This window comes from Mytilus edulis, chromosome 4 (assembly GCF_963676685.1).
Source record: "Mytilus edulis chromosome 4, xbMytEdul2.2, whole genome shotgun sequence".
Taxonomy (NCBI): domain Eukaryota; kingdom Metazoa; phylum Mollusca; class Bivalvia; order Mytilida; family Mytilidae; genus Mytilus; species Mytilus edulis.
This window is the reverse complement of record NC_092347.1, coordinates 1,466,877-1,483,558: the sequence shown is the minus strand read 5'-3', so window position 1 is coordinate 1,483,558 and position 16,682 is coordinate 1,466,877. Positions and strand designations below refer to the sequence as shown.

At 33.0% G+C, this 16,682-nt stretch overlaps 1 protein-coding gene across 1 annotated transcript; it reads right to left on the bottom strand.

The window, feature by feature from the left end:
• Positions 1-4,211: 4,211 nt before the first annotated feature.
• LOC139518690 (uncharacterized) lies at positions 4,212-5,885 on the bottom strand. The gene is made up of 2 exons (XM_071310159.1): positions 5,793-5,885; positions 4,212-5,287 (listed from the first exon to the last, which is right to left on the bottom strand). Exon 2 carries the CDS (start codon positions 5,276-5,278, stop codon positions 4,502-4,504), a length of 777 nt encoding a protein of 258 aa, XP_071166260.1. The 5' UTR covers positions 5,279-5,287; positions 5,793-5,885; the 3' UTR covers positions 4,212-4,501.
• Positions 5,886-16,682: the final 10,797 nt, after the last annotated feature.

Below are 16,682 nucleotides of genomic sequence, written 5' to 3'. Positions count from 1 at the left end.
CTTCTTGTCGAAGATTTTGCATGTATTAAACAGTTTTGTACAATAATAATATTTACATATTGGTCAAGACATCAGAGTGATTAAATTATTTAAATGTCATATATTGATAAGAGTGATTGAATCAATTGAATGTCACTTTAAAGTAAATGATAATACTGAATCAGTTGAATGTCACTTTAAAGTAAATGATAATATTTCAGAAGGTAAGTTAACTGTTATAAAAAACGCTGCACATCCGTTGAACATGTGTAATACAAGTTTTTGAGAAATAAATACTGTTATCATTATCCAGATCATATTCCGTATAACATGACAAAAGTGTTGCTGTGAATGTGGATGACGTTAGATTGTCTAGATACACACTGAACACAATCGGATTAATACTTATTAAGTCCTCCCAAAGCTTCGCTCTTAAGTCTGATAGACGATCGCACATACACATGATATGTTCAATAACGTTATAGAAAAACTGTCCACATTTATCGCATAAGAGAGGCGACTCTTCTGTTCGGATGACGGAACATAGGTCAACAATATATTTAGCTCCTTCTCTGAAGTTAGGATTAGTTTTAGCAATAACCCAAGCTCTGTGTGGTACATTGTGTTTGTGAATTTTACGGAAAATTTCAAAGTCACTGTCAACTGATATTCTTTGTTGCCATCTGTTGTTTTCAGAATTCGCTATGGAAGTGGAAATATATCTGTTCCATACAGCTTTACTTGGGAAGCTGCCTGATTTCACGAAATCTTCAACAAAGTTTATCAAATCGTATTTAACGGCTATTCTGATTAGATCTGGTACAAAACCATCTTGCTTTTTGACACATTTGTTTCTAAATTCTAAAAGTCGTAGTAATAGTATACGTTTTGGTAATAAGTTATTGTCCATTCTACATAATCTTCCAAAAAATTGTAACTTGCACTTGTCAATATAGCATTCCACAGGAAGCCAACCGAGTAGGCTTGTGCACTTGTCGGATCGTGTTCGTGCAGGAAGCCCTTGAATTATTTTACATATATATTTGTGAGAACGTTCTAACATTGTTATTCAGTATTTGAAAGACCATACCAAAGCTCACAAGCAAACATTGCCTTTGGATAACACATCTGAAATACTATTTTGGAGCACGTTAATGGATTAAGGAACGATGGGTGTATTCCGGATTTCATTACAGATAACGCAGTTGCACGCAAAATTCGGCATGCATTTAAAGTTCTTGACATGCTCTTACATTCGGCATTTAATATAATTCCAACATGCTTGGTTGATGTTACTACTGGAATGTCCGCTCCGTAAAGTTTCAATGGTTGACCTATGGTAGCACATTTTGAAGAACAAAATTTCAGTACTTCACTTTTTGCTGATGAGAATCTGAAGCCCCAATTTTCGCTATATGTTTGGCAAATATCTATTAAAGTTTTCATACCTTTTGATGTTGTAGATATAAGAGCGATGTCACCCGCTTGTACGGTACTGCTTACGCGAAGATTGAATAGCATACTTCCATAAGGACTTTCATCTAATTGTCTAAGGAGATCATTAATGAACACTAAATAGAAAACAGCAGACAGCACCCCACCTTGTCTTACGCCTCTTTTGAGGTTGAACCATTTTGAACACTTTCCTTTAAATTGCACACAGCTTCGCATGTTCTGGTACATTTCATAGATCAACAGCCAAGTTAAACCCCGAACTCCATATATATACAACTTAACTAATAGTCCTTTGTGCCATAGAGTATCAAATGCTTTCATGCTGTCCAGAAGTGTGACGATAATATTGCTATGACGCTCTAAGTTATGGTGTACGACTTCTTGCATGTTAAAACTTGCATGTGTGCTAGATAATGTCTTCTGGTAGGCAACTTGTGATTGGTGTGGAAAGTTGTGATGAAGCGATGGTAAACGAGTATATAGTGCCTTTTCAAACAGTTTTGATATGCTACACAGAAGAGAAATTCCCCGATATGAATTCGGATCAGACTTTGATTTGTTTCCACCTTTGAATAGAGGTATGATACAACTGTCTTTCCAGCTTATCGGTGTGTAGCATGTTTCCAATACAAGATTAAACAAACTACAAAGATGACGCTGAAGTAGCTTTCCGCCGTATTTCAAATGTTCGTAACAGATTCCATCTAACCCTGGAGATTTGTTACACGGCAAATTGTCACAAAGTTTATATAGTTCGTCGAAAGTAAATTCCTCGATATTTTCGTTTGTGTTTGTACGGACAGTTTCTAACAAGTCATTGATAGTATTATCGATATCTTTTTCATTTACAGGGTTGATCAAGTTGCTATCGAAACTGAATACAGATTGGAAATGAGTCACCCAACCGTCACGTATTTCGTCTGAAGAAATGAGTTGAATACCGCTAATATTTAATTGTTGACAATGCGATACACTTTTGCGTCCACTTTTTATCACAGACCATACAAAACGTTGATCACAGTCGACAGACTCTTCGATTTTACGATTTATTTCACTAATGTAGTTTTCATATGCTAGCTCAAGCTGTTTTCTAAAATTCAGTTTAGCGCTTTTGTAATCACTGTAATGTTTGTCATTACGGTCATGCAATTTACCATTCTCTATCCATGTTCGACGTTGTAATCTCATAATTGTATGATATTCTTTCACAGTCTTTGTCCAATACGGTTTTAAATGTTTTACGTACTGTTTACCGGGAAGAGTTTCCATATCGGCTTTCAAAATAGCATTGACTATTTCGCTGTAGTATTGTTCAATATTAGCCGAAGTAGCAGTTGGTGATTTAATGTCCCATAAGAATTGTGACACGGCAAAGGAATAGTCGGCAATAGCACCGTTCTGTACAGCTTTAGTCCATGATATACGCCTTTGAGCAGTAAGATCGTCGTCTTTAGATACATAGTTTGTATTGTCCGATAGGGCAAACGAACATCTAATGGGCTTATGGTCTGAAACATTAAACATATGTTCATCAGGGACTTGGATTTTTGAAAATTTGGTTAGATTTTCAATGCTAACAATTATATGATCAATGGCGGTTTTTGGTCCTCCTTGATAGGACTGAAAGGTACAAACTGGTCCAATTCCATTTGTTTCCAGATGTAGAGAACGCAGATTACATTCCTGCATAAATGATAGAAAACTGTCACTTCGTTTATCATAATCGAACGTGTATCTTGGACCTTCAATTTTACAATTGAATACCACTGACATTTATTAGTCTGCCCTTCCACGAAATATTTAATTAGATTTTTTTTCAAATGTTTATGAAATTCCACCTGCAAACAGATCAGACAATAGTTTTAAGTTGACTCAATGCAGACAAGAACATTAACTGATGCTCATTAGCTAGTAGATACATTTGTCTTTAAAAATACAACTGACATATAATGATCGAAATGGTGCTGCCACTTGTCGTAAAGCATCAATCCATCCGGCCAACCATCAAAGTATACATTTGAAACTGGTGCTATGAGTTTAGTAATCTTAAAACTTTCACTGCAGACGTTTTGAAATAACGAATGCTGATGAAACAAATACATCGGTTACTGATCTTTCCATTTCCCAAATAATCGGCTGAATTTATACAAGCATAAAGTTTCTATCGAACATATCGTTGTTTTCCATTTGCTTTCTAAATTCATTTCCGACCCATCCCCCTTGACCTCTTTTGCAGGACTTACCGATTTTTTTAATTGTTAATTTGTTTTTCATCAAAATTATACATTAAATTATTGCCACTGCATGTTAAGCAAGCAACAGCCAATCAATCATTTCTTTTCTGTTTATATCGTGTACATTTTATGATTTCCATGCAGCTGACATACTCTATTTACCTCTGCTCTTTGTCAATGGTAATATATACAGATAGAAAGTCTATACTGGTGCTCTATGAAGAAGATTTTATTAATTTATTAAGATCCAAACAAAGATGACATAACATTAACAAAACAAGCATGTAACAGTGACAACTACATTTTTTTTTCTCGTAAAAACAAGACTCCTCCACAAATCAGTCGAGACAAGAATGCAATACTGTCTACCATTGTTATTTATTCTACGTTAAATTACTATTTGTGATATACATATGAAACCATACACGTAATGATAAAGTACACTCACTAAAGTATTCACGCACAAATGTTTGATTCTGCCATTATCTTCACCTGACTTATGCCAATAACCGTGAGTGAAACATATCAGCAAGTCAATTAATTAAGTAGTAACGCCAAGACTGTATAGTCATTGTACACTTTGTACAGAAAATACAAACCCTATATTTACAAATTGCCTTTTTGTTAGATATATCAGAAACATATATATTGACGTTAGATATACTGTTCCCAGGATATAGTGACAATTGTTAATAGGTATATGCATCGTTTCAGGTTGCTGTGTCATAGACGTTTGTTTCACTGTATCTCCTTTTATGAAAAATACGCATGTTCACATTAAACAAAGAAACAACATACATTTCGTTATGACCTGGCTTTATCATTACACAATATTAAGATACATCGCCATGTACAAAAGATACTGAAAAATATATTAATCCTGATAGAAAAACAACAGCAGCGATTACTCCCAGTGTATACAGTGCAGACGACCATCTCCCATCATGCTTTGCTCTGTCGTCATGTCCAGACTTATACTCTTCGTCAGATCTCTCCATGAAATGAACGCCCGGTAAGCAACACAACAAACAGAAGAAAAAGAAACATGGACAATGTAACACGGCATGTATCTTATGGTTACACCTATTATGAGGATTTGGTTGAATTACATAGTCCTTCGGAGCGACTCGTTCTTCTTCTGATAAACGATTGAAAAAATATCTTAAAGGTTCATCTGCCACTTCTTCTTGTGCCATACATTCTTGTTTCTCTGACCATGGACTTAATGGCTGAGTAAACACAAAGTGTCTATTGGGTGTAGGAGGACATGTGATTGATCTGCGGGGGGTATCATATGTCTGGTGAAGATTTTCCCATTCCTCGCCGATAGACATATTTATCTGTCGAGTATAGTGAGAACCAGCTGACTGTTTAGATCGTATTGAAAATGTCCTTTGAAATGATTTTTCAGAAAACGGTGATCCTGGAACAACCGAATCGTCATGGTAAAAAGGATTGTAATATTCCGGATGGCGTAATGCCATTTTTGCTGAATCCGTGTCATTGTAGATACTTTGATTGTAAACATCGAAATCTAAAAGTAGATCTTCTTCTATTTGTAACGCTAGATTATCATGCGCTGGTGGCGCCGATGGTACAACATATGCCATTTTATAGATCTACAATAAAAAGAAAACAGTAAAGCAAGATGTCAAATGAAAAATATTGTATACACCCAAGCATGCATTGTACAACCCTGACTGAAACCCCTTTCTAGACATGTCATGTCATTTTAAAGATCTACAATAAAAAGCCAACATTAAAACAAGATATCAGATAAAAAATATTGTATACACCCAAGCATACATTGGACAACCCTGACTGATATCCTTTTCTAGACATTCAAATGAAAAAGTATGATGGCTTTACTGGATTTGATTGTCTATAGGATAGTATGCTTTCATCAATACGTGTCCTTAATACGAAACAACGCAAAAGAATGTACTACACCTATAAAAGTATACAAATACAGGTAAAGATCGACAAACAGCCATTACCATCTCGTTAGTATATATGTTTTAAACTTTGATCTAGATCAAATGTATATATATTACAATCAGCCACATGAAAGTATGAAAATAGTAAAATAATATAAACTAAACTTTTGAAAAAGTGCTAACTTACCTCTGTAAAAAGTTTATCCACGATTAGCAAATAGTTTCATTATTGTTGAAATGAATGAATCATATATCCGTCATAATACACAATTATGATTACAATACATATTACATACCATAAGGGCGTAAAATAACACGTCGACGTTTTTATTGGTTAGAAGTTTTAATAATAAGTTATAAATGTAATAATTACAATAATCTGAATTGATGAAAAAGGCATCTATTGTCTTCACTTTTCAACGCAAGAGAAGATGATTTTTCATTAAAATGACAAAGAAAACATACGAATAGTCTTGTGGGAGGAACAAATGGAGTAACTCGACTTAAGGAAATAAATGGCCCATCCTAGTATCTTTTACCTCACATCCGCTAATACGCAAATTTTGAAAAAGTCGAAACAAATAAATGTAAAAACAGTCGTGTCTGCCAAGATGTATCCTAATAAATACTGCTAACTTAAAGGCAACTAAAATGCTGTACTCTTTCAGAAAACATTAAAAGTAAAACAGAGGAGATGTGTATTTAAAAGAAGACAACTTTAGAATTTTATGGTCAAATTCCACACTATCATGCTAAACTAAATCGTAAGGTATTAGTTAAGATTGAGCCTGAATGGTAACGGAGAGACAACAACCCAACCAAAGAGCAGAAAACAGCCCAATGCAACCAATTGGTCTTCAACACAGCGAGATTCACAGAAGAGCCCGACAACCTTTGGCCAAAAACAAAATCTTTTTTTTTCTCCTATGTGCCTTCCGCAGACTTAATGTTTGGAATTGTAGTTTCACTTTCTATATTTGGTATTTATTCTAATGAAAGCCCCACGGGGTAAAAAAAATACGGGATGCAAGAATATATTATCTTGGAGTGAGGCTATTTCTTTCTTTTCATACGGAGATTCCAGGCAGACAATATGCATGTATAAAACTACACTGTAGATTTTCTTTTAAAATAAAAAGAGTTACCGGTCCTGTTCATGAATTGATCAGTTAGGAGGCAAGGTTTTCATTTTACTTAAATTGGAAAGCCTCATGCAAGGGGTGAAAATGGAGGGAGCAAAAGGAGGGGTTCCACAGGAAATAATTTTATCTTATAAACTCTATATCTAAAAGCTTTATTTTCTTAATTTTAATTAATAAAAAAACAAAAACAAAAACGTTAGAAAAATTGTGGACTGGTCTTTCTTACATTTTTTTTATATATAATTTAACTTTTTATGACAACAGAAACAAATCTATAGACTGTTACAAACTTTCTTTTCCACCTAAAACTTTCTCTTTGAAAATCAAACTTGCATCAAGAAAAGACTGGAATAGGATTACATCTCATCTTTTATGACTTAATCAGAATCTGCCAAACATGTTAAGAGGTTTGACAAACTATAAAATTGTTTGAGGCGCAGACTGTTCCGTCAAGTCATTTTGGCACCATTCTGTTCTCACATTACAAAATTATCAGACTATTTTGTATCCAATTTATAAGGAAATAGGCTAGTTGATGGAAATTGGCAATTTGAAAATAGATGGAATCAATTTTGTCATTATATAATCATATATCCTTAATTCCGAGCTGTCTGTCTGTATTTGAATTTGACATCAAGAAAAAATAAGATGTGACATCACATCTTGCAGTTTCATCTTTAATTATAAAGTGACTGCGTGTATGGAATTGGATGTTTATTTTATGAAAATGTTATTTCAGTATCTTCAAAATAAATTAAACAAGAGTGATATATATAATAAGCAGCCATTGTCAATGTTTCCCTAAAATAAAGAATAAACAGTTCAGGGCCCAGTTTACACACATTAACTAGGTGAATTAAAAATATTCTCTTCTCTTCAAAGTTTATACTAGTATATTACAGTTCAAGTATAAAGAATAGCCTTATCGAACAACACAATTTTGCTACAAATAGATTTTTGTTATTATACCAATAATGAAACTACACGGTGCAAATTCAAATAATTCAAATAAATAATTCATACATAAAAAAAACGAGTAAATAATTTGGTTTCAGGATTTATACAAGTCAGCTATACCGTGTGATGCGTTTTCAGATTCATCACTCAACAACTTCCTGTTTACCGAACACTTGCATATTTTATCACCTGATAGCCAAGTGGAAAATTTTCGTCACATTTTTCTCAGGAACTACAATACAAGGATTTTATGAAATGGTTTCAGGATTTATACAAGTCAGCTATACCGTGTGATGCGTTTTCCGATTCATCACTCGACAACTTCCTGTTTACCAAAAACTTGCACATTTTACACTATTGAAATTATCCACTTGCGGCGGGGGTATCATCAGTGAGCAGTAGCTCGCATTGTCACTTGTTTCGTAGTGCATTTATTTTAGGCAATAAATGGAAATTGAAAAAATCCCACCTGCGCTATCTCAATAAGATTTTTACAATGTGTTGTACTACTTTTGGGACAAATTATATCAAAACTATAGAAAACTTCATTGACTCTAAATCAAAATATTGGCAAATGTATGTTAAGGGGGTCTTAAAATCTTTTGACTGCTTCCGAAGTGCTAATTTTTCACCTTTTTCAGTTGGACCAAAACCCAAGTTTTTTTTACAGTGTAATTTCCAAGCCCCACCCTTTACTTGATATTTGAGGCATAAAACATGGAAAATGAATTTGGTAGGGGTATAAAAAAAGATATTGGCAAGTAACACACTGTCAACACTAGGAGCAGGACAACGAAAATCAAAGAACGATAATTGTGGACCACATTACACTACTACTTTTTCTTTCTCTTATTCAAAAATTTAGAGTTGTCTCGCTTCACACTGTAAAATTTGAATTCAACTGTCATTTACATGACCAGGCTAGCTATTCAGTGTAATCTTTTTTATAATTAAGAAGACCTTGCACAAGTTTTCTTTACATCATCAGCAGAAAATGTTAACGAACAAAGATGCATAAAGTTACAATCATTAAATTGATAACTATTTGTACAAAAAAATATTTAATAATTAAACAAATAAGTACCCAACCATTTAGACAAGAAATGTTTGTGAAATCCGACAGCAATTGACGGAGTAATAATTATGAGAAAATAAGCCTTGATTCCTTGTAGTAATGACTTCGTTGAAGAAAAGTATTTGCAAAGAAAAGTTAAACCAATTTTTCAAATCTAGGAATTTAAAAAAAAAATCTTCCTCGTTGATTGACATTTATAATTAACATAACTTCAAAATGATGTAAGAGGCAATCTACTGAACTGCGCTGTGGAATAACTCGAAATATCACAGAGAAAATAGGAAATAAAACCAACAATTTGAATTGCAGTGAGATTTCACAAAAGAGAATATAACCCGTTATATAGGCTGACGTGTTTTTTTTTCTTATTTTGTCAAATTAAACCTATACCATTTTCATCGTGGGTTTATGAAATTCCCATTTTTGACGTCTTGACAACAATTATCCAATTACATGATAAAGAAATATGAAATCTGTCATTGGGCTTGTTTATTTCGTAGCATTGAATAATATAGTCCCAGGGTTAGAGAGGAGACCTATTGATAGACTACCTCGGTAAGAAAGTCTTCATAAGAATAAATTACACCCGTCATGAAAGGGAAAATTATTTTTGTACACCTCCGTATTTCTCATTGGTAAGTGCACTATTAACATATATCAGCGGAGGTTAATTTGATCAACACAATGATCTATTGTTGAGTCTGATGGAAAGCTTCGATCTTATCAGTTTTTTCAACAACAACTTTTTTATTTTTCGTCTGTTATATATAATAAAGGATTATTGTGATTAATTGTATATCAAAAACTGATTAAATATATGTCGTCAGAACACTTAATATTGTAAAGTGCTATCCCGTATTAAATTATTGTTGTGAATATAAACGATAAAAGCGTTGCCATTTTAGATACTATCACCTTGTTGATGGCTGTATACAGTTCAGGTTTTTGAGTGTGTTTTTCATACAACGGGTTTTCGGAAAAACAAATCTTGCACCTACTCGGACTAAATATGCTGTACTTTACTCTTTGTCTTTGTTCATCTTGTGTTTCTTTAACTTACGAACAAGTTGTTACTGGTTGCTGTTGGTCGTGGTAATTTCTGTATTATATTACCATATCGCTGAGCAATATTAAACATGCAGTGAATTCATCATATTTAAACATCGTATTACAAACATGAATATGTTTTTGATTAGGGGAAGCAAAGAGCCTACTGAGATACATTTTGGCCATTAATGAGTCCTCTGTAGGAAAGGATATTAAGCTCACCTTTACTATTTCTACATATTAAGGTCCTCAACAAATTGCTTTGCATTTATTTCAATATGCCTGTGCTGTTATATATTTTGTCTGCATGTTGTGTTTTTTATGTTGTGTTGATGTTATTTTATATTCGGTAAAAAGCTCTTTTAATAGAGCTACGTTTGTAATGTTACATGTTAACCGAATCAAAATAAAACTTTCGTATTCGCATTCATATTCGTATTCGTATAAACGACTGCATGAATGTCAAAATTGTCCAATTTTCATAATTTTCATTTTAAACTTCCGAAAATATGTAATAATTGGTTATCAGTTATTTTTCCATAATACTATGTAGGCCGTGGAAACTTTCTGAAGTAGTTCAGAAAGTCGCTACCTTAATTTAGCTTCATGTTTAAGAATGATTTTTTTCGAAACGTTCAAATAATAATGGCTTCATGCATCGAACGTCAATAGAACATTGTTATCAATAATTATAACAGAATAATACAATAAGTATTGATTTTACATCATAGAAATGTCTGAAAAGAGACTTAGAACTTCTACATGACCGGACTGAGAAACTCCTCAGAAGACAGAGCTATTTCTCAACAGAATTATTCTATCTATCAAATTAAAATCCTTGATCCGTATTGTTAACTGTCCGTTCCAAATGATCACAGATCTGTCCGCTTGTCTGTACCAACACTGCGGGTACCACTAGTGATACAGGAACTGTAACTGTAACTCTTACAAAGAACTCGGGCTCATCCGGGTTATTTTTATTGTCTTGTTTATTTCAGTTTCTGTTTCATTTGTCCTTTTTACTCTTTAACTTTATGGTTGACGTTAAACACGTGTGTACTGTTAGCTAAAGTTGATGCTCCCGCCACAATATTAAAGATATACAAACAGGGGCGGATCCAGGATTTTAGGTTGGGGGAAGGGGGAGGTCAACTAAAATCTTCGATGAGCGGAGCGAGGCGATATACAAAATTTGTTTGCGGTAAAATTATCGAAATATTCTTCTAGAGTGGGTGCAAGGTAGATATCGCGCTAAGCGAACCCATGATTTGCAAATTTTAGGAGGGTGCACACCTGCCACGCCCCGGCATAAAACCCGCCCCCATAACAAAGAGTCATTGCTTATATAAAAAAAATAATGTTATCAATAAGCAAAACACAAACTGTATAGTTAGCTATAAAGGACCCGTGACAAAATAAGAAATATTCCAAAAGAAAAGAGACCTTTCTTAATGTCTGTCCTTTATTGATTCTGATGCTCTCAGCTGTCTTAATTGGCATTTGACCTGGATGGTGTTTTCATCTGAAACACTACACTTTATTTAGAATTACAGAAACGTGTATGGTCCCAACTTTTTGACCATCATATTAAGACTGTCATAGTATATAGCCAATGCTAGTTTAAATGTCAGTGCAATGCGCATTTTAAAAAGTTTGATAAACAGAATTGAGGAATTTTACAAATTCCATTCCAATGTACTAAACAATTTTTAAACATCTATATCGTAGCAGATGGAATTTACAACCGAAATTTTTTCAAATGTACTTTGTAAATCTCTCAACATGTATTTGGCTGGTCTAGCTGGGAATTGCATGTAATGGGTCGTTTAAAATTAAGAAGTTGAAAGGATCTAAAGGTAATGGTGTGTAAAATGCAGCAGTTTAAATATTTTTATGATCACGACATTAGGCTTTTCGTCAATTCAATCACATAATCTATTCTTCGGAAACGGTGACTTGAACTAGGCGGTGTATAACTATTTACGGTGGAGAAAAATCCCATAAATATCATTTAATTAATGACAAATATGTTTATAATATATATCGAAACAAGTAATTTATCTCCCACAAATGAGATACAACGAAAGCTTTCATCTTATCTGCAATAATTAATATTTATTTCAGAAGAATGCACTTCTATTATCTCATTTATCGTTAACTTGATCAGTTCACCATCACTGGAAATAGACGGAATTGTTCATTGATGCTTTACTAACTTTATTTGTTAATTATAGCCTCGTTATGACTAATTGATTAGCCGATATTGCTAGTGCTAACATAAGTATTGTATGTGAAAACTTGGTGTGGACAGCCGCCTTTTTGTTGTACAGAATGTCTGTCGATATCTAATTAGTGAAGACGATCCGGCGATGATTCGTGTTGTAGAGATTTATATTTCTAAATTAGAAGTTAGAGTAAAAGGAAACTGGTAGTATTTTTTCAGCCATAGGCGACATCACTTATATTTTCTTAATTCGCTATTTTTGATTAAAAACACTCCAAGGCAATACTGTTTTCTTGTGATATTAGTGTTTTATTATCCTGTTTCAGAAATTTAAGTAAAATGGTGGAAAGATTTTCTTTCCATTGAGCTTATATTAGTTATACATAGCAACCGTAATTTAAACCAAATTTATGAAAACAGAAACCGTTTCGAAGAATTCTGTCAAACATATTCCCATATATTTATAAATATATTATAAATATTCACACTGCAGTTATTCATAATAAAAGAATAAAAATAATTAGATTCATACATCACATCACAACACCCCAAAATTGACTTCCTTTCACCTAGAGGGTCAACTAAAAGGAAATAATCTATTTTCCCTAAAAGAACAATCGACACTTTGTATGCCAGTATATGCTATAATAAAATTTAGACGGAAATCGTCATACTAGTACTACTTTAAATTCTAAATTACTTCTCGTCTTACCTTAAATGAAATGTTTTGAATTAAACTGAGAATGGAACAGTGTATAGGGAGAGATCCGTTTGCGCCAAAAATGCGTCCTTTTGCGCCACAATTTTTTTGTCCAATGCTACGTTTGCGCTACCTGTTTTAAAATTACATGGTATCATTTGCGCCAAAAATAAAACATACGATTGCGCCATTTATGGAAGAAAAATCACTTCCCTCCTCCTTTATTCGGACTTGGAACCGGCAGTTTAAACGGCAAATATTTCCTTTTCTGAAACATACTTTCTTCTTACCGCCTTACTAGCTTAGTAGCTTGTCACTTCACTTTATTGTCCAAAAAGACAAACATTTAAAGATGAAATACATAAAACAGTTCATAATAATTCCCGTGGAATACTTCTGTTCTATTACTGATAGATAGAGTTTCAGCCCAAACGGATGGTGGGATCACAGCACTGTGTCATCAACATATGTGCATGGCTAAAAAAATTATCAGCAAAAGCTTCTATTTTCTTCTCTTTTTTTTGGCATATCTTGTATTAAATATTCAGCAAAGCAATAATGTTTCTTCTCTCTCTGTACATGGACTGTCTAATGCACTTCAAGTCTCCAGAAGCTCATTTTCATGGTGAAATATATCTCTGAACATATAATACTTTTTAAGCCAAACATAAGAATAAATATTAATCATTAATATTTATGATATACATGTGTACAGGTAAAGTGGCGCAAATGAGTTCCGAATATTGGCGCAATTGATACATTTGGAAAACAAAATTTTGGCGCAAATGATACCCCTGAAAAACTGTAATTGGCGCAAAAGGAGTGTTGCCAGTGTATATACGTAAATGCATTCATGTGTTCTAAATCCTGACTTTAACTATATACATTAGTTTCAAATCATAACCAAAACGAGAAAATGGTGAGGACGCTTGTGGTTTAGAAATAACTTTACCCAGAAAAAACAGCTGCATCTATAAGTACAAATTTTAAACGATTATTTTTCAGGAAAAAAATATTTCATGCTTTTTTAAAAAGCTTTTACTTGTGTAACTGAAATCCATGAAGTCTTACCCACATTTGTGACTAAATAAACGCCAAACTGTAATTAAAACGTTTGAGACGGTAGGTTCTTTAGAATTATAAAGGCTTTGAGCTTTCCAATTCCAAGCTTTTTAGAAAAGCTACTATTTGTCCTATTACATATTTTTCTGAAAACCTTTAAAACAAGATTATGAGATAAGAATGATAAGACAACGAAATGCACCAAAACATACCTTTTAAATATCAGTGCAAATGGCATAGCCAACAAAAATTGCTGCTACATGTGGACTCTCAAATCCTAATTATTTATTATTAATGAAGAAATGTAACGTGTCCTCATAATTTCAAATTCTACCTTTAGGAATGAAATTTCAACCCTTGTCTAGTTCAGAAATTCTTTGCTCCAGTTGGTTTATAAATATGATCGTCAATAAAATATTCTAGATCATGTATATAAAGATGTTGATGTTCTGATTAACTATTAATTCAGGTACGTTTCAAAGGACAGATAAAACCATTCCTTTTCATTATATATTAAACACCAATAAAAATCCTTTTAATATTTCCTTTGTTGTTTCTTGTATATGATGTTAAACATTGAAAAAAGTCTTGTGATTGATATTAATAACTCGTATTACCACCCGCGAATAACAGGTAGATTGATCAATGTAAAAGATAGAACTGTCGGAAGTGTTACTAATTAAAGATCTCTTACTGAAGTCTCACACGCAACACGATCACCCATTCATCAATTACTCAATTTCAAAAGACTTCCAAAAAATAAAAATCCGTCTGAAACGTCTCCCTTTACGAAAGATGATGATGAAATGTAATGTTCTATACATTATGTTTTGCAATTGACTACTAGTATTCATTTTCAGATGTTGCAATGCATGCTTAATTTTTTTCAGTTTTGTAAACAATTTTCTTCTTCATTTTGTGTTGCAGAATAGTAGTATTCATTTTCATGCAAGGAAATATATTGTCAGCTATTTTATTGATATTCGTTTTCCTATTCCTCTTGCTATCCTCTCTAGAAATTGAATGATGATCGTCTCCTCCCCGTAACATGAAGAGAGACACTATACATGTAGATTTGCTTGTTCTTTTTCCCCAACACAATCCATTTTCTCTAGTTTTTCAAGCTCTTAAATAGTAGAAATTTTATTGTAATTCATGTAATAGCAAACATTGAGGGAATCAGAATAATCCCATTTCTGTTGACATACACCATCTTTGCTAAATATCACACAAAATCCCTTTCTGTTGACATACACCATCTTTGCTAAATATCATACAAAATCCCTTTCTGTTCTGACACATATAACATCTTTGCTAAATATCATACAAAATCCCTTTCTGTTCTGACACATATAACATCTTTGCTAAATATCATACAAAATCCCTTTCTGTTCTGACACATATAACATCTTTGCTTAATATCATACAAAATCCCTTTCTGTTGACATACAACATCGTTGCTAAATATCATACAAAATCCCTTTCTGTTCTGACACATATAACATCTTTGCTAAATATCATACAAAATCCCTTTCTGTTCACATACACAATCATTGCTAAATATCATACAAAATCCCTTTCTGTTCAATTACAACATCATTGCTAAATATCATACAAAATCCCTTTCTGTTCAATTACAACATCATTGCTAAATATCATACAAAATCCCTTTCTGTTTACATACACCATCTTTGCTAAATATCATACAAAATCCCTTTCTGTTCACATACACAATCATTGCTAAATATCATACAAAATCCCTTTCTGTTCAATTACAACATCATTGCTAAATATCATACAAAATCCCTTTCTGTTCAATTACAACATCATTGCTAAATATCATACAAAATCCCTTTCTGTTTACATACACCATCTTTGCTAAATATCATACAAAATCCCTTTCTGTTCACAAACACCATCTTTGCTAAATATCATACAAAATCCCTTTCTGTTCACAAACACAATCATTGCTAAATATCATACAAAATCCCTTTCTGTTCAATTACAACATCATTGCTAAATATCATACAAAATCCCTTTCTGTTCAATTACAACATCATTGCTAAATATCATACAAAATCCCTTTCTGTTCACATACAACATCTTTGCTAAATATCATACAAAATCCCTTTCTGTTCACATACACCATCTTTGCTAAATATCATACAAAATCCCTTTCTGTTCAATTACAACATCATTGCTAAATATCATACAAAATCCCTTTCTGTTCAATTACAACATCATTGCTAAATATCATACAAAATCCCTTTCTGTCCACAAACACCATCATTGCTGAATATCATACAAAATCCCTCTCTGTTCAATTACAACATCATTGCTAAATATCATACAAAATCCCTTTCTGTTCACATATAACATCTTTGCTAAATATCATACAAAATCCCTTTCTGTTCACAAACACCATCTTTGCTAAATATTATACAAAATCCCTTTCTGTTCAATTACCACATCATTGCTAAATATCATACAAAATCCCTTTCTGTTCAATTACCACATCATTGCTAAATATCATACAAAATCCCTTTCTGTTCACATACACCATCATTGCTAAATATCATACAAAATCCCTTTCTGTTCAATTACAACATCATTGCTAAATATCATACAAAATCCCTTTCTGTTCACAAACACCATCATTGCTAAATATCATACAAAATCCCTTTCTGTTCAATTACAACATCATTGCTAAATATCATACAAAATCCCTTTCTGTTCACATACACCATCTTTGCTAAATATCATACAAAATCCCTTTCTGTTCACATACACCATCTTTGCTAAATATCATACAAAATCCCTTTCTGTTGACATATAAAATCTTTGCTAAATATCATACAAAATCCCTTTCT

Bases quoted from the DNA above. Each gene is read 5' to 3' on its own strand.
- LOC139518690 (XM_071310159.1), bottom strand. From the start codon at position 5,278: ATGGCATATGTTGTACCATCGGCGCCACCAGCGCATGATAATCTAGCG.